Source organism: Genypterus blacodes, unplaced genomic scaffold (genome assembly GCF_046128005.1).
Source record: "Genypterus blacodes isolate CSIRO-AG114 ecotype Tasmania unplaced genomic scaffold, CSIRO-AGI_Gbla_v1 ptg000202l_1, whole genome shotgun sequence".
NCBI classification, from domain to species: domain Eukaryota; kingdom Metazoa; phylum Chordata; class Actinopteri; order Ophidiiformes; family Ophidiidae; genus Genypterus; species Genypterus blacodes.
In genome coordinates, this window is record NW_027467001.1 from 85,001 (window position 1) to 104,195 (window position 19,195).

Genomic DNA, 19,195 nt, shown 5'->3' on the forward strand with positions numbered 1-19,195 from the left:
ATGAGAACCCCAGGAAGAGACAAGAAGCTAAGATCCACAGTGGAATCACAGGACATAAAATATGTAGAGATCAGGTATGAAAGAGTTATGAGAGAGGGACTTTGGTGACTCAGTCCACCGCCTCAGGACCACGGAGCAGAAGAGTCTGGATGGAGGTTTAGGGTCTCGATGTGGAGGCACCAGGCGAGAGATTGTGAGAGAGCATCAACTTGAACGAGAGAGAGTTCAGATAAGCCGCAGCCATGTGAGACGCTGGTTTGTAGGTGAACAGTCTGTCCGTCTGTAAGCAGACCCATGCCACTGGAAAGGGGGGAGAAGGCAGACCAAAGTACAAACATGGAGGGAAGGAGCATGACCACCTCACAACAACAGTTTCATTGAGCTGGAGGAGAAAGATGCACAGTGCTGATATTGAATCACATTCATGTGACGCACACACACAAACACACACTGATGTGCTTTCCACGAAAGTAATGTGAGATGTGTCGATGTTTCTCTGAACTCAACTCTCCACTTTCATGGCTGTTGTCTCCTCTGATAGAAGGCATCTGACTTTCCTGGAACTGTTTTACGACCATTTAATATCTGGTAACCACATAATGCTGACCAGTCATCAGGGTCTTATACAACCTTTAAAGGTGTCAGCATATACATTGTGTCACTGTCACCTGACTGAATCGCCATCTATCTATCTCAAGCATGTACTATTCATTGAGTCTAAGCACTGTGTGACTCGTCTGTCTTAAACAGATGTGGTCTTGTCTTCCTCGTCTTTATCTATGTTGTGTATGAAACCACCGGGCAGCTTCCTGCTCACTGCTCCGTCTGGGAAACATTCTAAGGGAATCTTACAAGACTGGAAGCCCGTTTTGTGTTGTGATGAACTAAACCTGACAAATCACAAATTGTGCTTTTCCTGAGTGCCATCAAAACAGCAACACAGAACAAAGTATGAAAGTTTGTATTCACCATGACAACCAGCTGAGTGTGAGATCAGGACCATATCTATTGTGCCATCTGAACATTTTTGGTATATGTTTGGTATAGATTGATATATTTGTATGAGTCACAGTAGTTCAACCCTTAAATTTCCTGTGAGGTTTCCTGACCGTGTGTGTGTGTGTGTGTGTGTGTGTGTGTGTGTGTGTGTGTGTGTGTGTGTGTGTGTGTGTGTGTGTGTGTGTGTGGCCGAGCAGACGTTCTGGAAGGTGGTGCAGCTCCGTAAGGCTACTACAGCCGGAAGCTCCGCCCCCCTGGTTCTTGTTTTGATCTCATTGAATTCTGTAATATCAGGAAGTTACGCCCCCTGTGCCTGAGAGCGCCCCCCTGTGTGCGTGCGTGAGTTAGAGTTTCTGCGGTTCTGCGACAGACTGAAAGACTGCAAACGTTTCCATCAGTGATCTGGATTCAACAGGCAGTAAAAGCAGAAGTCAGTCACACACACACACACACACACACACACACACACACACACACACACACACACACACACAAAAGCCTCTCTCTCTGTCTGCTCACTTCAGTCTTAGAGAACCGACTTACCTCACAACTCACCTCACACAGAATACTACACTCGTTAAAAAAGCTAATTTGCTCACCTTTGATGGCCGTCTCTGAGTGGGGAGGTAAAAGTTAAAATGGTGAAGAGACAGAAGGCTGAGATAAAACGAAGTTCATGAGTACTAACGTCGTTTACCCCGAGCTTTCACGCTGTCGGTGTATTTATTATATTATGAGTTTGGGAAAAGGAAAACTTCCCTCTGTGTCTCTGTAAAGTGATTAAACGTGACGATTCTCAGCTCATTTACATCTAAATGCTGAATGAGGGTGAGTTTGGAAGCCATTTCCCTAAAAATCATTAGGTTTAGTGAAACCACACAGCTGGCAGGTTGTGAACATCTGTATAAATACAAACTGGCATGAATTCCACTATGAGATTTCTCATATTGACTTAATGAAGTGAATGAGTAAACGTATGTTCAGGAGCAGTGAGCAGACCTCAACCGTATCTGAAATCTCTTCTCCAGTCCATAGAAACCGTAGTCAACCCACCCTGTAGGAGCGGCTCACACCCGTAGTTGATGTTCCCCTTGCAGAATGGGAGAGTGTTTTAAGAAGGAGTTGCTTGTTTGGCTGCAAAGGGGTTTCATGCAAACTCTAAACAAAATCTGAGCATGCAAAGAGCTTCAATCCATCCACACGCATATGAGTGTGTGCCAGCAGACATCCTGGCATTTAACATCTGTGCAAATTCAAGGAGGAAGTGACATGAACTTAGGTTGGTCTAATTTCATTGTATCAACACGCATCCTGGGCTGTGGCAAGAGAAAAGGGGGCAGAGAAGGGGAAAGAAAAAGTGGAGAAACCCTGACACCAACCCCCCACACTCACAGCCACACAAGCCCACATTCACACACCCATATCCTGGCCTGCCTGCAATAAAGAAACACAGAAAGGAGAGCTCTATTATTCACTGTTCAAGTATCAGTCATTCATCAGTCATTAGTCTGGCATAACCTGTTGATCTGTGAAGTAAGATAGAAATGGTTTCCACTGTGACAGAACTTATCAGCGTGTCCCCTCCATGTGTATTTGATTTTCTTGAGTTTCAGAATAAACGTGGTGTAGAGGACCAGGTTCTATACTGTATATCTACAGCGGAGGCCCCTGTCCGCAAAGTCTTCAACTCCCACCTCCCACATCTCATCCAGATGAGATCCACCCTGAGATGCTGAAGGCTCTGGACATTGTAGGGCTTTCTTGCCTGACTCGCCTCTTCAGTGTTGCATGGAGGTCAGGGACAGTGCCTTGGTAAGGAGAGTGTCTGTTCTGGGAGCCTCAGAATTGCGAAGCAGTCGCCTGCAAACCACCCCCCCGTCAGACCGGTCAGCTGTCCTGCATTGTTTTATATCACAGGGTTTTTGGTGAACTTTGAGATCTTAGTTGGGAGAGAGAAGTTGAGGCAGCTGTGGTAGAGGAAATGCCGCACGATTGGGCTTCCAGCCTGCACCAGGTGAGGTCAGGGGAGTCGATCCAGTCGTGTAACTTATCGGTATGACTATCATTTTGATGACATTGATCTTTCCAAGAGAATAGTTGTTCCATCTCAGAAAGTCCGACTTCAGTGTCGTGATGAGCGCAGTAACGTCCTAAAGTAAAGGCCTGAAAATGTACATGTCACCTTGATCCTGAGATAGTCCAACCCCAAGCTATTGAGAATAAAGGGGATTCCAGGTGCATTCCCTTTTTATTCATGGGAAACATTCACTTTCCAAAAGGTTTATTTTATACCCAGAAAAAATGTTGAAAATAGACAGGACAGCCTGGAGACCAGGTGTATTAGAATGAAAACATCATGCAGATGAAAAGCTGCAGCACAGGAAAGAGGTGGCAAACAGCAAAGGAAGCTTTAATCCCTGCTATGAAAGGTGCTCAGCCAACCATGATGTTCATCCGGAGATGCATTTGTGTTGTAAATTGTTCTGCTTGCCTGAAAGAAAGACTGGAGACTTATAAAGGCTCTGACTCACCTGCATGTCTCACACCAAATCAGACCTGATCTCATCAGCACAGAACACACCTGGACAAGTTCAATTGAACTATGAAGAACAACCAGCTTGAGCCTATTTTCATCATCTTCATCATCACCATGACAGCTGAGTGTGTGCTGGGATTAGGAAAGCAGTTTCATCATGTCGGTGAAGCAAAATCCTGGAGCGATGCGAGAGAATACTGCAGGACACACCACACAGACCTGGCAAGCATCAGGTTAGTTTGTCTTCATGATAAAATACGTTAATAAGAGTGCCCATAGGCGTGATAATAAACACGCTTTGAGTGGTGCTGTGTCTGTTTTGTAACTCTGTAGGAGCGTAAAGACTCAATCAATCTGAAGCGCACTGTATGTAGATGAAGGGAGGCAGTGGCTCAGTGGGTAGTGCTTCTGCTTGGGAACCGGAGGGTCGCCGGTTCGAACCCCTGCCGAGGTGCCCCTGAGCAAGGCACCGAACCCTCAATTGCTCCCCCCTCTGTGAAGGGTGGTAATGTAATGTAAGTCGCTTTGGATAAAAGCGTCTGCTAAATGATCGTAATGTAATGAAGAATGAGGACAGTCTTTATTGACAAACAGGTGGAGAATTACTCCTTCTTTCCTGCTGCAAGGGGGAAACAAGTTGGACCTTTATCTTAAAGTCCAGAAGTTGGCGGGTGGAATAAGAAGGATCAACAACTCTGATGCTAAATCAGCTTCAGGTGCTGTGTGGGAGTTTGATTCACTGATCAGTTTCTTTGCTCTTTGGTTTCCTTAGGAACCAGGAGGAGGACGGACAACTCATGTCCACTCTACCCCAACTTTCCTCCAGTATTTACTTTGGGCTGAGCCGGGTTAACCACAGTGCAGCCTGGAGGTGGAGTGAAGGCCTGGATGAAGCCCCAATAACCAGCTCTGAATACACAAACTGGGATAATCCTTTAGAGCCTCTGCCTAGAAATTGCACCTGTTTACAACTCAGGACAGATTCATCAAGTTATAAGATGTTTCACTCATTATCATGTGTGAAGACCAAGTACGCCCTGTGCGGCAACATTGATGGAACATTCCAGTTGGTGACAACATCACTGACCTGGGAGGAGGCTCAGCAGGTCTGTAAGAACAATGATCAAAGCCTGGCCACCATCACAGATCTAAACAGTGTAACAGAAACCATCAACGCTTGTCCCTGGATCGGACTGTTTCGGTATCTGTTCTTTCTTTTTCTCACTGTTCATAGAATCAGTTGCTCTGCAGTAGACGGTGCAGGACATTTAGCATGTATGTGCATTGTGATTGTGCTGCTATTCAAATGACAAAGTTAGCCAGATATGCAGAATAAGAATACACAGCAGCATAGTAGAATCTTTAAGGGGTCTTGTTGTTCTACCTGCTCTCCACAGGGACATGGATGATGAGTGGAAGTGGATTGGAGAGAAGCAGTCAGACCTCAGAATCTGGGCTCCAGGGCATCCAAGCTACCGCAACTGTGGCACAATCTCAGAAGACCTCAAGTGGCACAGTGACGTCTGTGAAACGACTCGTAACTTTGTCTGTCAAGAGGAGACGCCAAGGCTGGTGAAGGAGAAAAAAACCTGGGAGGAGGCCCTGGAGTTCTGCAGGACTCAGAGTGGACATCCTGCCAACCTGGCCAGCCTGGCATCTGATGAGGTCCACCAGGATGCAGTGAGGAAGATCTTAGCAGCCACCACTGATGAGGTTTGTGTCTGTGTCAAGTTCAGTGTATCAGCATAGATAAGAATGGAGTAGATATGTGCTGGATGTGCTTGTTGGTCCTCCAGGTGTGGACGGGCCTGCGCTTCTTGGCTGGAAGCTGGCTGTGGATGAGTGGGGAGCAGCTGCAGTACCAGGACCTGCCTGTCTGTCCGGCCACTGGGCATGGCTGTGGCGCCCTTCCTACTGACGGCAGCCGGCCCTGGGAGGTCAGGGACTGTATGGAGAAGAAGAACTTCCTGTGCAGCAAGATGGCGTAGACTCACAGTGAAAATGAGGGCCAGTGTAGTTGGAGGGAAGTTCTGTTACCAGATGAGGCCCATTGTTATAATGATTACATTTCATTTAAAACACTTGAGTAAACTGAGTCAAAGTTAAATTCAATTCAATACAACTTCATTTATATAGCTCCGAATCACAACAAACGTTATCCCAACATTCCCCCATGAGCAGCACTTAGAGACTTACTCTCACAGACTTACTCTGAGAGAGAGCAACAAAAATGATAGTCCAAGTGTAAACATGACCAATGATATTAATACAACTAGTATAGCAGGACAGGGTCTTCATCTCCACAGAGAGGAGCCTGATAACTGAAGGCTCTTCCTCCCGTTCTACTTTTGGAGATAGTAGGAACCACAAGTAAGCCTGCATTCCGGGAACACGTTGTTCTAGGGGGCTAATATGGTACTACGAGCTCTTTATGGTAAGATGGAGCCTGACCATTAAGAGCTTTGAAAGAGAGCAGAAGGATTTTCAATTCTATTCTGGTTTTTACTGGAAGCCAGTGCAGCGAAGCTAAAATGGGAGAAATATGATCCCTTTTCTTAATTTTGGTCAGAACACGTGCAGCTGCATTCTGGACCAACTGCAGAGTCTTTAGGGACGTATCAGGGCAGCCTGATAATACTTAATTACAATAATCCGGCATAGAGGTGAAGTTTTTCCGCATCATTCTGTGACAGAATGTGCTGGATTCTTGCGATATTGTGTAAGTGAAATAATGCAGTCCTTGAAAATTGTTCTATGTGGCCGTTAAACGACAAATCCTGATCAAAGATGACTCATCATCAGATAATGTGTATCAAAGGCGTTTAGGGCCAAGCACAATAACCTCAGTTTTGTCAGAGTTAAGCAGGAGAAAATTACAGGACATCCAGGTCTTTATGTCCTTAAGGCTGCCTGGAGTTTATTTAAATTACTGGACTCCTCTGGCTTTATTGATAGAGAAATTTGGGTGTCATCCGCATAGCAGTGAACATTTTGTGTTTCTGAATTACTTTACCTAAAGGAACTAGATATAGAGTTAATAGTATTGGTCCAAGCACTGAACCTTGTTCAGTTGCTCAAGCTGGTCTCTTGTGTAGTCTGACGGTGTTTCTTTCTGTATGTAGACTTTGTTTGTTTAACAGGGTCGGCGCTCACCAGTAAACATGAACTTCAAGTTGCCACAGAGGCCAGTTTGCATTTGTACACCTGCACCAGATGGTACAGAAGTGACCTAAAGAAGGAACCATACAGAAAGAATTTTCATACAGTGCAGTCAGGCAGCCATGGTTTGGATTGGATCTTGGCTGACCTGCAGCTCAGGGTCACACATGTTCAGCCTTAAAGCAGCACGCCGGCAAGTTTGTTCAGTAGAAAGCACTGCAGGTCTCTGGCAGACACTAAAACCATCTAAATTACCTTTGATTTGGACTTTGAAAATAGATAAGTCTTATCAACTATAATACATATATGATCATTTAAAGATCATATTTCCATTCCTTTAATGCAGCCTAACGATGACACTTGTACCATCACATTTAACATCTTGAGTCATTAAATGTATTAATATAAATGAAAAAACCTATAAATAAACACATACTTTTATAGTTTGACATCAATAACCTTCAATGAAAATCTTTTCTGATACTGGTACAAAGTTTTCCCATGAGGCCTCAGTTGCTCCAAAGTAGCTCAGAGGTGCTTTATAGTTCACATGACCCTGGTGTTCATATGTTGCTCTCCACAGGGCTGATTGGCCGCTCTCTCTACCATGCAAAGAGCCAACCAACAGGACCACTTAAGGGTTCAATGTCTTTCTTAAAAACACATTCTGTAGGAGGAGCCCGTAATCAAACCGCAAACCCAAATTTAAGACACCCGCTCTCCCATCCTGAGCCACGCCAACCAAGACGCTGATGCCCAAGTCTTTAAGATAGACTTACTAATTTCAAGAGTTGTTGTTGAGAAAAAATAAATAAATTCTCCTGTTTATCTGAAATGCCATTGCCTTACAGCTGGCCCCAGTGTTTATTATTAACATCAGAAAGCTTGGACACCTTTCAACTGGAGTCTTACTTTACTTTCTTTGAAGGTCTTTTCTATTTTGCACAATGAGGCAGTTGTGGGTGGAAAAACTATTTTACTGCATCTAACGCACGCACATATGACTGAGGTTTTAAGAATTCTTGTTTGCTGATGAGCATGCTGCTTTAACTGCAGTGCCATGGCAACAACCGCTGTCCACTCCCCAGGCAGAGTAGTGACCCTCACACAGGCACTGCCACATGTTCCCCAGACTCATCCTGTGTGATGGAAATGAGATTGTGTTTGTGTTCCATATTCAAATGGATCTAATTCTGTATGCTTCAGCTCAAAATGTAACCAAAGTCAAGTCAAAAGTCAAATTTTAAGAGCGAACTGTGGGATGGTCAACATGCAGGCATGAAAATGAAAATGTTTGCTGATTCAACTTCTTATGCTTCCTAAAATACAACAGTAAACACTGAAGCTCTCATTATGGCTCCTTCTCTCTGTGGTGACGATTTTGTCACAATTTACCAAAAACTGTAGAAAAAAAAGTTTTGTGTGTCTGACCACTTTTAAAACATGAGCACATCAGACAGGCTGAGTTAAAGAGGACACAGTCAATGTGACAACTGATAAAGACTCATGATGAGATTATCCCTATTCTCTTGGTGTGTGTGTGTGTGTGCGTGTGTGCGTGTGTGCGTGTGTGTGTGTGTGTGTGTGTGTGTGGTTCACATTCCACTCTTCAACTAATCAGCAATTACTCATGCGTCTCCTCCTTGCTGCTTGCCACATCGTCCTTGTTTGTCTCCTGATGTTTCTGTGAGACTCTTGCAGATGAAAGGTCCAGTTTTCTTTTAAGCTTCTTGCAATCATGTCTTCTCGTGCCATTGGACTTGCCTTGTTGCCTTTAGGTCAACACTGCACCTTGTCGTCAGCTTCTGTTGACACACGAGGATCAGATTTGAACAAACTAACCTGGGATGGAACTGATCTGAACAAACAGGACAGACCGGCACAAAAGAACAAGGGACGTTTGAAGTATGAAGAACAACCAGGTTGGACCCCTTTTCACCTTCTCCGTCATCTTGACTGCTGCTGAGTGTGTGCTGGGATTAGGAAGAACGTTCATTTATGTTGGTCAAAAACAATCCTGGGCTGGAGCCAGAGATCATTGCAGGATGCACCACACAGATCTGGCAACCGTGAGGTCAGTTTGTCTTCAACTTATTTTTCTGCTCCATCATTCAAATACCCACAGCTTTTGAGCTATTTATGTAGTTGTTTTGTCTCTTTGATCCCACAGAAGTGCCCACAAACACAAACTTGGCAACTCCACATTGACATTAGCAGTTAACTCAATGTGGCAGTCAGGTGATTGGTAAAATTCGGTAGCAGCAATCTCTACCTCAATCCATGTGATGGTGATGTGGTGCAGAAACAGAAGTCATTGTCAGCTGTGTATAATCTCTTATTTGCATATCAAGGTGTGATACTGCAAAGTTCAATTTGAAGAAGTTTAAGATCCCACTCACTCCCTGCTGTGTTAGAGATGAAATGGAAATTTTATTTAAATGTGTATTGTGTGTGTTCACTGTGATCCATCACAATAAAAGACGGCAAACCTTTCGTCTGCTTCTCCCAGATGGAACAAAACAGGAGCAGTTTCCTCTCCCATAATAACGATAAATACAATCAAATGTATCTGTATCTCCCAATATTACTTCGACACGTCAAAGGGCCTTACTTTACTCAGACACACGAGGCGCTCCCAACATTTGTTTTTGACAATTGAAGCTGAGAAAATATGCAGTGAGCTTTGTAAAGTGGGACAACTTATTTCTTTCCAGCGTGTTTTGGGATCGCCTCCCTCAGACTGCAGACTGGAGACATGAGGTCGGACATTCCAGGTCATTCATGGAATTCATTCACTGATCAGTTTCCTTGCTCTCTGATTTCCTTAGGAGCGAGGAGGAGCAGCAACAACTCCTGGCCACTCTACCCCATCACGCCGTTGTTTACTTTGGGCTGAGCCGGGTTAACCACAGTGCAGCCTGGAGGTGGAGTGAAAGCATGGATGAAGCCCTAGTAACCAGCTCTGAATACACAAACTGGGTCAATACTTTTGAGCCTCTGCCCAGAAATTGCACCTGCTTACAACTCAGAGAAGATTATATATATTATAAGAAGATTCACTCAGACGTGTGCTTGCGGCAACGCTACGCCCTGTGCAGCAACATTGATGGAGCATTCCTATTGGTGAGAGAATCACTGACCTGGGAGGAGGCTCAGCAGGTCTGTAAGAACAATGATCAAAGCCTGGCCACCATCACAGATCTAAACAGCGTAACAGAAACCATCAACGCTTGTCTCTGGATCGGACTGTTTCGGTATCTGTTCTTTCTTTTTCTCACTGCCTATGAAATCAGTTGCTCTGCATTGCACCGTTTATGTGGCATTTATTTCCAGCAGCACTGTACAGCTCTGGTTGTGCATGCACATGCTGCATGTTTGTCATGATGCACAGGCCAGTAGGGGAAACCCAACATGTCTGTGTGTGCATACACTGAACTTGCTTACACAGCATCTTCGTAGTAGCTCTCTCAAAATGATGAAAAGTTAAATCTGATTAATAATTTATACACAAAAAACTTCATCCTCAATCACAAATAACTCTGCGCTCCACAGGGACATGGATGATGAGTGGAAATGGGTTGGAGAGAAGCAGTCAGACCTCAGAAACTGGTATCCAAATCATCCAAGCTACCCCAACTGTGGCACAATCTCAGGAAAAGACCACAAGTGGCACAGTGGCAACTGCAGAAATAATCGTAACTTCGTCTGTCATGAGGAGACGCTGAGGCTGGTGAAGGAGAATAAAACCTGGGAGGAGGCCCTGGAGTTCTGCAGGACTTTCAGTGAACATCCTGTTCACAGGTATGACCTGGCCAGCCTGGTGTCTGATGAGGTCCACCAGGATGCAGTGGGGATGATCTTAGCAGCCACAACTGATGAGGTTTGTGTCTGAGTCAAGTTCAGTGTATCAGCATAGATAAGAATGGAGTTGATATGTGCTGGATGTGCTTGTTGGTCCTCCAGGTGTGGACGGGCCTGCGCTTCTTAGCTGGAAGCTGGCTGTGGATGAGCGGGGAGCAGCTGCAGTACCGGGACCTGCCTGTCTGTCCGGCCACTGGGCATGGCTGTGGCTCCCTTCCTACTGACAGCAGCCGGTCCTGGGAGGTCAGGGACTGCATGGAGAAGAAGAACTTCCTGTGCAGCAAGATTCAGTGACTAGACTCACAGTGAAAATGAGGCCCAGTGTAGTTAGAAAGTTCTGTTACCAGATGAGGCCCATTATTAGAGAATTAATTATTACATTTAATTTAATGATTTGAGTGAATTGAGTCTCTTGTGTAGTCTGATGGTGTTTCTTTCTGTATGTAGACTTTGTTGGTTTGTTTATCAGGGACGGCGCTCACTAGTAAACATGAACGTCATGGTGCTACAGAGGCCAGTTTGCATTTGTAGTCCAGCACCAGATGGTACAGAAGTGATTTAAGAAGGCACCATATAAAATGTGTCAGTGTGGTCTGCATGTTCCTCCTACATGCTCATGAGCCACACACCTTCACCTTTTTATTTCATCTATGCTTCTTGTCATTTTGTGCATTTTGATAGAGCTTCAGGCAGACACCCAGACAGGCAGACAGACTCTGGATATAGCTTGGCCACGTTGCACTGGCCATTATGAAGAGAAAGCAGCATGTAGTACCTATGTAATGCATACAGAAGTACTTGATACAGGATCAGATATTGGCTACTCAAAAACACAGTTTACAAATTGGTCATATTGAATACTTCCATAAATAAAGCAGGAGGATCAGTTAAAGAGCAAACTGCTTAAGCTGTGATTGTTCTGTAGTGCGTAGTGAAGGTGGCCTGTCAGGGTCTAATGTGAATGTCACTGCATTCCAAAATGTAGGGAAGTAAAAGTGAAAGTAGTGAGTAAAGACAAACTTCCCTCTGTGTCTCTGTGAATGGATTAAACGTGAAGATTCTCAGCTCATTTACATCTAAATGCTGAATGAGGAGGAGTTTGGAGGCCATTTCCCTCAAAGTCATTGGGTTTAGTGAAATCACACAGCTGGCAGGCTGACGTATGCAAAATCATCTGTATAAATACAAACTGTCATGATTTCTGTCTCCTTGGTGTTCATGACACAGAGCCACACCTGCTCTCTCAGACCTGTGTGGTGTTCCAATTAAACATGAAATGTAATTCAGAATTTGTTCTTTGGTCTAATGTTAAAATAAAATTTCACTATGAGATTTTTCATATTGACTTAAATGAAGTGAATGAGTAAACTTAAGTTTGTGTCGAAATCTCCTCTCCAGTCCACAGAAACCCGGTCAACCCACCCTGTAGGAACTGCTCACATCCGTAGTTTATGTTCCTATTGCTGGATGGGAGAGTGTTTGTGCAGAGGGCTTTCATGCAGGTCATATTCCAATATGGTCGATTCAAATGTCTCTCATAGGACACGCTTGAGATCAAACTGTAAACAAACTCCAAGGTTACGGGGGGACATTCAGCATGCAAAAAGCTTCAATCTACCCACACGCATACGAACTGTGTGCCAGCAGACATCCTGGCATTTAACATCTGTGCAAATTCAAGGAGGACGTAACACGAACTTGGGTTGGTTAAATTTCATTTAACAACACTTTGGCACTTTTAGCTCAAACACGTTGACAGGCGATATGTTTGGCTCAATATTTTTATTGAAGAAAGCATCTGACATAACAATGAGCATCCAATTTTTGGTTTTACATATAGAGGAGAAGAAAAGATAACAAAAAAGGAGAGACTGAAAACAATGAAGAGAACAAGAATGTGGGATGTACCTGTAAATTAAAGCGAAGAGATAACAGATAACAGCAGAAGAAGAAAAAAGTGGAGAAACCCTGACACCAACCCCGCCACACTCACAGCCACACAAGCCCACATTCACACACCCACATGCTGGCCCGCCTGCAATAAGTATCCAGTCATTAGTCTGGCTTAACCTGTAGATCTCTGACGGAAGATAGAAATGGTTTCCATTCCATTTCCATTGGCGTTTATGAAATACCATGGTGTCCTTCAGCCATTGTGAGACAGAGGGAGGGGTGGGGGATTTCCACTTCAAGAGCAAACGCTGTCTGGACAGATGTGAAACTGGTGATTTCTTTTTGTGCAATGTTTCGATGACATTAGTCGAGTGGAGTCCCCTTATGAGGAGAAGGTTGATACTGCGTTCTCAATATGGTGGACATCATATTAAAGTAATCAGACCAGTAATGTGTAACCTGGGGCAGAAGAAAAAAATGTGGCTTAGATTGTAGCATGGGTTCAAACATCTATGACATTTGTCCTCAACCTCTCGGTACATTTCAGATCATTTTGATTTGGAGAAGTGGACCGTGTGTATAACCTTAAACTGAATGAGTGCGAGACGAGCACAAGATGAGACACGGTGTAGTTTTTGTGTGACGTCCTCCCACCAGTTTGTGTCTAGTTGGAGTCCAAGCTCAGCCTCCCATTATTTTAGAGTTGGATTGGACCCCTAGGTCCAGGATGATAAATCTCAGAAACAGTCCCTCTTAGTGGTGTCCTGAATGTAAGCAGGTCTTCCCACATTAGTTCCAGAGAAGGGGAAAGGAAGTTTTGAAGATCTTAAGAGGACAAGGGTCTGATTTGGAGGTACTTAAATAATGGGTTTGCAGGCAATCTGTGTTGTGTTGACAAACTAGAAAAGCTGTTAAAACTACCATCCGAATATCAAGGAAACATTGTATGCCTTTATGAAACCGTCAAAGAAAAAGGAAGAGTCCAACAATGTGGGAGAGTTGTTGCGATCTGGACCTAGGGGGGATGCGTTTGCAAATTGAAAGTGTTTCTGGAGTATATTAAGCACAACGCTGATCATTTGGTTTGTGTAGGAATCAAGAAAGATTGAAACAGGTAGAGAAATCTCAGCTAAACATTCATTTTGATGACATTGCTCGTCCATTTAAAGAGAGCAGCAGGTTGTTACATCTGAGACTTCAGTGTTGTGATGGGTGCTGTAAAGTCGGCAGGCATAGGCCTGAAAATGTACATGTCACATTGATGCCGAGATACTCCAACCCCAAGCTATTGAGATTGAAGTTTAAGTCCACTTGGCAGAGCAGCAAACTTAATGTGTTGATGGACATTCACTCTTCACTCTTCAATTGATTTCATACCCAGAAAAATTGCCAGAATTGCCACTAAAGAAGAATCCAATATATACAGGACCACCAGGAGACCAGGAACATTTAGGTGCTTTCGCTTTAGGTGCTCAGCCAACCATGATGATCTTCCAGAGATGCATTTGGGTTGTAAATTGCTTGCCTGAAGGGAAGACTGGAGCCTTATAAAGGCTCTGACTCACCTGGAAGGCTCACACCGAATCAGACCTGATCTCGTCAGCACCAGAACACACATGAACAAGTTCAAGGGAAGTATGAAGAACAACCAGCTTGGGCCTTTTTTCACCATCTTCATCACCATGACTGCTGAGTGTGTGCTGGGATTAGGAAAGCAGTTTCATTATGTCAGTGAGGAAAAAACCTGGAGCGATGCGAGAGAATACTGCAGGACACACCACACAGACCTGGCAAGCATCAGGTTAGTTTGTCTTCATGATAAAATATGTTATTTGTACTGCCCCTTTCATATGTGCTAATAAGTGTGGTAATGAAAGTGCTTTGAGCGGCGCTGTGCCTCTTTTTTAGCTCAGGAGTGTACAGATTTTCTAAATTGATTTGAAGTGCTGTTTGTAGATGAAGAATGAGGACAGTCTTTATCGATGAACAGGTGGAGAATTACTCCTTCTTTCCTGCTGCAAGGGGGAAAAAAATTGGACATTAATCTTAAAGTCCCGAAATTGGCAGGTGGAATAAAGTGGATTATAATCTGACGTAATGGATGACAAATGCTAAATGGCATCATCATCTTTAGGAGCTGTCACAAGTGCTGTGTTGGAGTTTGATTCACTGATCAGTTTTTTTCTCTTTGGTTACCTTAGGAACCAGGAGGAGGGACAACTCATATCCACTCTACCTGAACTTTCCTCCAGAGTTTACTTTGGGCTGAGCCGGGTTAACCACAGTGCAGCCTGGAGGTGGAGTGAAGGCCTGGATGAAGCTCCAATAACCAGCTCTGAATACACAAACTGGGATAATCCTTTAGAGCCTCTGCCTAGAAATTGCACCTGTTTACAACTCAGGACAGATTCATCAAGTTATTTGATGACCTGGTCAGACGCGTGTTTGCGGGGACGCAACGCCCTGTGCGGCAACAGTGATGGAAGATTCGTATTGGTGAAAGAAACACTGACCTGGGAGGAGGCTCAGCAGGTCTGTAAGAACAATAGGCAAAGCCTGGCCACCATCACAGATCTAAAAGGCGTAACACAAACCAACTCCTATTGTACCTGGATCGGACTGTTTCGGTATCTGTTCTTTCTTTTTCTCACTGCCTATAGCATGTATGTGGATTGTGATTGTGATGCTATTCAAATGACAAAGTTAGCCAGATATGTAGAATAACTTTCTGAATGGGACTAATGTAATTAACACTGAAAACACAGCAGGATAGTAGAATCTTTAAGGGGTCTTGTTGTTCTACCTGCTCTCTACAGGGACGTGGATGATGAGTGGAAGTGGGTTGGAGAGAAGCAGTCGGACCTCAGAATCTGGGCTCCAGGGCATCCAAGCTACCGCAACTGTGGCACAATCTCAGATGACCTCAAGTGGAACAGTGACGGCTGTGAAAGTACTCGTAACTTTGTCTGTCAAGAGGATACGCCAAGGCTGGTGAAGGAGAAAAAAACCTGGGAGGAGGCCCTGGAGTTCTGCAGAACTCTCAGTGGGCATCCTGCCCACACGTATGACCTGGCCAGCCTGGCGTCTGATGAGGTCCACCAGGATGCAGTGAGGAACATCTTAGCAGCCACCACTGATGAGGTTTGTGTCTGTGTCAAGTTCAGTGTATCAGCATAGATAAGAATGGAGTAGATATGTGCTGGATGTGCTTGTTGGTCCTCCAGGTGTGGACGGGCCTGCGCTTCTTGGCTGGAAGCTGGCTGTGGATGAGTGGGGAGCAGCTGCAGTACCAGGACCTGCCTGTCTGTCCGGCCACTGGGCATGGCTGTGGCTCCCTTCCTACTGACGGCAGCCGGCCCTGGGAGGTCAGGGACTGTATGGAGAAGAAGAACTTCCTGTGCAGCAAGATGGCGTAGACTCACAGTGAAAATGAGGGCCAGTGTAGTTAGAGGAAAGTTCTGTTACCAGATGAGGCCCATTGTTATAATGATTACATTAAATTTAAAACACTTGAGTGAATTTAGTCAAAACGGGTCTCTTGAGTAGTCAGACGGTGTTTCTTTCTGTATGTACTTTGTTTGTTCAACAGGGACGGCGCTTACTAGTAAACATGAACGTCAAGTTGCCACAGAGGCCAGTTTGCATTTGTACTCCTGTACCAGATGGTACAGATGTGACCTAAAGATTTTCATACAGTGCATTTGGGCAGCCATGGTTTGGATTGGATCTTGGCTGACCTGCAGCTCAGGGTCACACGAGTTCAGCCTTAAAGCAGCACGCCGTCATGTTTGTTCAGTAGAAAGCACTGCAGGTCTCTGGCAGACACTAAAACCATCTTCATTACCTTTGATTTGGACTCACCAAATTTAAAAATAAAATAGCTTTTATCCAGTATAATACATATATGATCATTTGAAGATCATATTTCCATTCCTTTAATGCAGCCTAAAGATGACACTTGTACCATCACATTTAACATCTTGAGTCATAAAGTGTATTAATTCAAACGAAAATACAAATTAATAAACACATACTCTTATAGTTTGACATCAATAACCTTGAATAAAACTCTTCGACTGATCTATTCTGGTACTGGTACAAAGTTTTCTCATGAGGCCTCAGGTGCTTCAAAGTAGCTCAGTCTTTTGCTGGTTTGGACTTTCTTTATTATCAATTAAAATGATCTAATTAATTAAATAACTAGATCAATTAATTCATTAAATGGGAACAAATTGAGGATTAGTTAATGCACTCGAAATCAGTCTGGATGGAGTGAGGTCTTTAGTGGATCAAACAACATTCAAAACCAGACACTTCTGTGATAATATGAAAAGATTTATTAACTCACATTAACTGTGTGTGTGTGTTAGCATGTAGAGGAAGTGGCTAGGTTGCTGACACACCCACAAGTGGGAGGTCCTGAATCCATCAGGATTAAACCAAAATGGGAGACACAGCTCTTACATGTGTAGGTGTGTGTGTGAGCATGTGTGTGTTTGCGTGCAGGGTAGCTGACCCATCCCCCGAGGGCGGAGTCCTAAACTGCTGAGGGTGAAAGCCAAAATCGAGAGTTCAGTTCCAGGCCACTCACTGACCAGTGAGTGAGTGAGTGTGTGTGTGTGTGTGTGTGTCTTATCACCAACCGACACCCATGGGGGAAGGTTCAGTACACAGGAGAAAGAGAGAGAGACAAAGAGAGCATGCAGCATGTAGGGTCTGTGCTGAGAGGCGCGGTCAGAAAACTCAAAGAACACAATAGCAGAAGAACTAACCATAGAAAACACAGCATTCATACAATGTACTCATCTAATTCTAGAACTGCCCAAAAAGCCTTACTTAGTAGAATCACAATTGTGTTGAGCTTTGCTCCAAGTCTTCGGTTCTCCGCCTGAAGGAATTGGAGAGTTGTCTTCCTGATGTGAAGGAACAGAGAAGAACTAGTGGCTTCTTGATCCACAATTTGAGTCACCGTCAGACAAAAAGATGACGGCAAACGGATGTATAGGTCTTGGAGGTTCTGTGTTCACTGGCATAAAAGTCCAGGGCAAAGGATCTGCTTCAGTCAATCAGCACGAAGAGAAGGAAGTCGTATATTTGGGTGCCTTAAATAACCCCAAATGACATCACAGGCAAGGGTTAAGATTTGACCAATGCTGTGACAGGGAGGTCAGTGACACTTTCACATCAAGGTGTGAAAAGAGGGTGGAACCTAGGTAATCCTGGGATCTGTGGTTTTCCTGTCTGTTTGTGAACAAAGGGAGTACATCCCCCTCTAGATTAAAGCACATGGATGTTGGATTCGACTGTGGTACGTATGCCCAACAATGTTGAAAACAATATAAACAAAACAACAAATGGCAGGAGCTATAACCATGGTTGTAAATGCAAAGCTAATGTTGACCCCACAACCCTTACTCCATTTCTCACTGGCGTCTTCATTTTCCTCTTACATGTGCATCTGCATATTACTTGGAATATTGTTTTGATGACATAAGAATAAGACTTAAGAATTGTATCAACTTTGTAGTTTCCATTTGTAAAGTAAGTTGGTTGATTCTGTCCTCATGTTACTAATGTAGTGATAACGTGCGTCATGGCAGATGAGCAAAGGTGAAGCATTGTTCATCATAACTGGGAAATGTCCCGAGTGTTCAGCCTTGACTTTACTCTCCGCAGCAACATCTAAGCTCTCATCTCATCATGCATGACTGACTGATATATCTCCCAACCAAAGAGAAGCTCAAAGCTGCTGTAACAAAGACATCCTTGTCAAAATGCTTCTAATTATCGATCATTGTTATGGTTTAGTGTGAGAAGCACAAACCCGGTTACAACCTGAATAATGTGGGCAACATCTCCTCCTTAGAGCTTCTCTTGATGAAGGCCTGTGATCATCATCATACTGTTTGTGATATCTGAGTAAACGGTGACTGTGGCATTGGCCCACTGGCAGAGGGCGCTCAAGAGTCACTTACATGTGGAACTCTAATGCAGTACAAACACTTACATGACTGATTGATAGGTTTTGTTAACAGCACGTTTGTTTATACATATTCAAACATTCCTCGCACATTTTCTTACTTGACTTTATTTAATGGTCTTTTCTATTTTGCACAAAGACGCAGTTGTGGGTGGAGAACAATTTTACTGCACCTCACACCTATGATTTTGAGTTTTTGGGAAGTCTTGTTTGCATTGAACTGCTGCGCCATGGCAACCGCCGCTGTCCACAGAAAAAGAATTGAGTGTTTTGATTGAAGAGTGTCTTTGTAATTCTGCGTTCCTGTCTGAATCTGCCAGTTGGCCATTTAAATAAGAGATTTGTAGGTAAACGTTTTAAACTTGAGTCGGCTTGTTCCAGTAAATGTTTAGTTCAGTACTATTAATGAACAGTACTCCTTCACATTAAGCTTTATATTTGTCTTTAAGGAAAAGGAGATTATTTGAGAAACAATGAATTGACTTACACACACACAGAACTCAAAATATTGGTTTGATGAGCTCATGTTTTCAGAAGAGGTCAGACACACAAAACTTTGAAGATCTTTCACATATATATATATATATATATATATATATGCATATTACATATAAATATTTCACATTTCAATTTTAAGAACAAAAGTCATGAGGCTCCACTTGACCTCAAACTAACATTACGATCATTTAGCAGACGCTTTCATCCAAAGCAACTTACATTACATTACCACCCATTACAAAGGGCGGAGCAATTGAGGATTTGGTGCC

General features: G+C 43.8%; 2 protein-coding genes across 3 annotated transcripts; both read left to right on the forward strand.

The window, feature by feature from the left end:
• Nucleotides 1-1,405: 1,405 nt before the first annotated feature.
• LOC143015455 (macrophage mannose receptor 1-like) lies at nt 1,406-5,781 on the forward strand. 2 transcript variants are annotated; one of them, XM_076169442.1, is made up of 5 exons: nt 1,406-2,811; nt 3,569-3,768; nt 4,308-4,736; nt 4,933-5,248; nt 5,332-5,781. In XM_076169442.1, the coding sequence occupies exons 2-5, from the start codon at nt 3,602-3,604 to the stop codon at nt 5,521-5,523; spliced, it is 1,104 nt and encodes a 367-aa protein (XP_076025557.1). In that variant the 5' UTR covers nt 1,406-2,811; nt 3,569-3,601; the 3' UTR covers nt 5,524-5,781. The 2 variants fall into 2 exon arrangements, with proteins under 2 accessions (XP_076025557.1, XP_076025559.1); XM_076169444.1 differs by having other exon boundaries at nt 3,574-3,768.
• Nucleotides 5,782-14,872: 9,091 nt separating this feature from the next.
• LOC143015457 (putative C-type lectin domain family 20 member A) lies at nt 14,873-15,868 on the forward strand. The gene is made up of 3 exons (XM_076169446.1): nt 14,873-15,075; nt 15,265-15,589; nt 15,673-15,868. The coding sequence occupies exons 1-3, from the start codon at nt 14,873-14,875 to the stop codon at nt 15,862-15,864; spliced, it is 720 nt and encodes a 239-aa protein (XP_076025561.1). The 3' UTR covers nt 15,865-15,868.
• The last annotated feature ends 3,327 nt before the right edge of the window (nt 15,869-19,195 follow it).

Excerpts from the sequence above, each read along its gene's own strand:
- LOC143015455 (XM_076169442.1), top strand. The coding sequence starts at position 3,602 with ATGAAGAACAACCAGCTTGAGCCTATTTTCATCATCTTCATCATCACC. Across the intron at positions 3,769-4,307 it reads ACAGACCTGGCAAGCATCAG|GAACCAGGAGGAGGACGGAC; the intron begins GTTAGTTTGTCT and ends TGGTTTCCTTAG. Across the intron at positions 4,737-4,932 it reads CCCTGGATCGGACTGTTTCG|GGACATGGATGATGAGTGGA; the intron begins GTATCTGTTCTT and ends TGCTCTCCACAG.
- LOC143015457 (XM_076169446.1), top strand. The coding sequence starts at position 14,873 with ATGACCTGGTCAGACGCGTGTTTGCGGGGACGCAACGCCCTGTGCGGC. Across the intron at positions 15,076-15,264 it reads ACCTGGATCGGACTGTTTCG|GGACGTGGATGATGAGTGGA; the intron begins GTATCTGTTCTT and ends TGCTCTCTACAG. Across the intron at positions 15,590-15,672 it reads TAGCAGCCACCACTGATGAG|GTGTGGACGGGCCTGCGCTT; the intron begins GTTTGTGTCTGT and ends TTGGTCCTCCAG.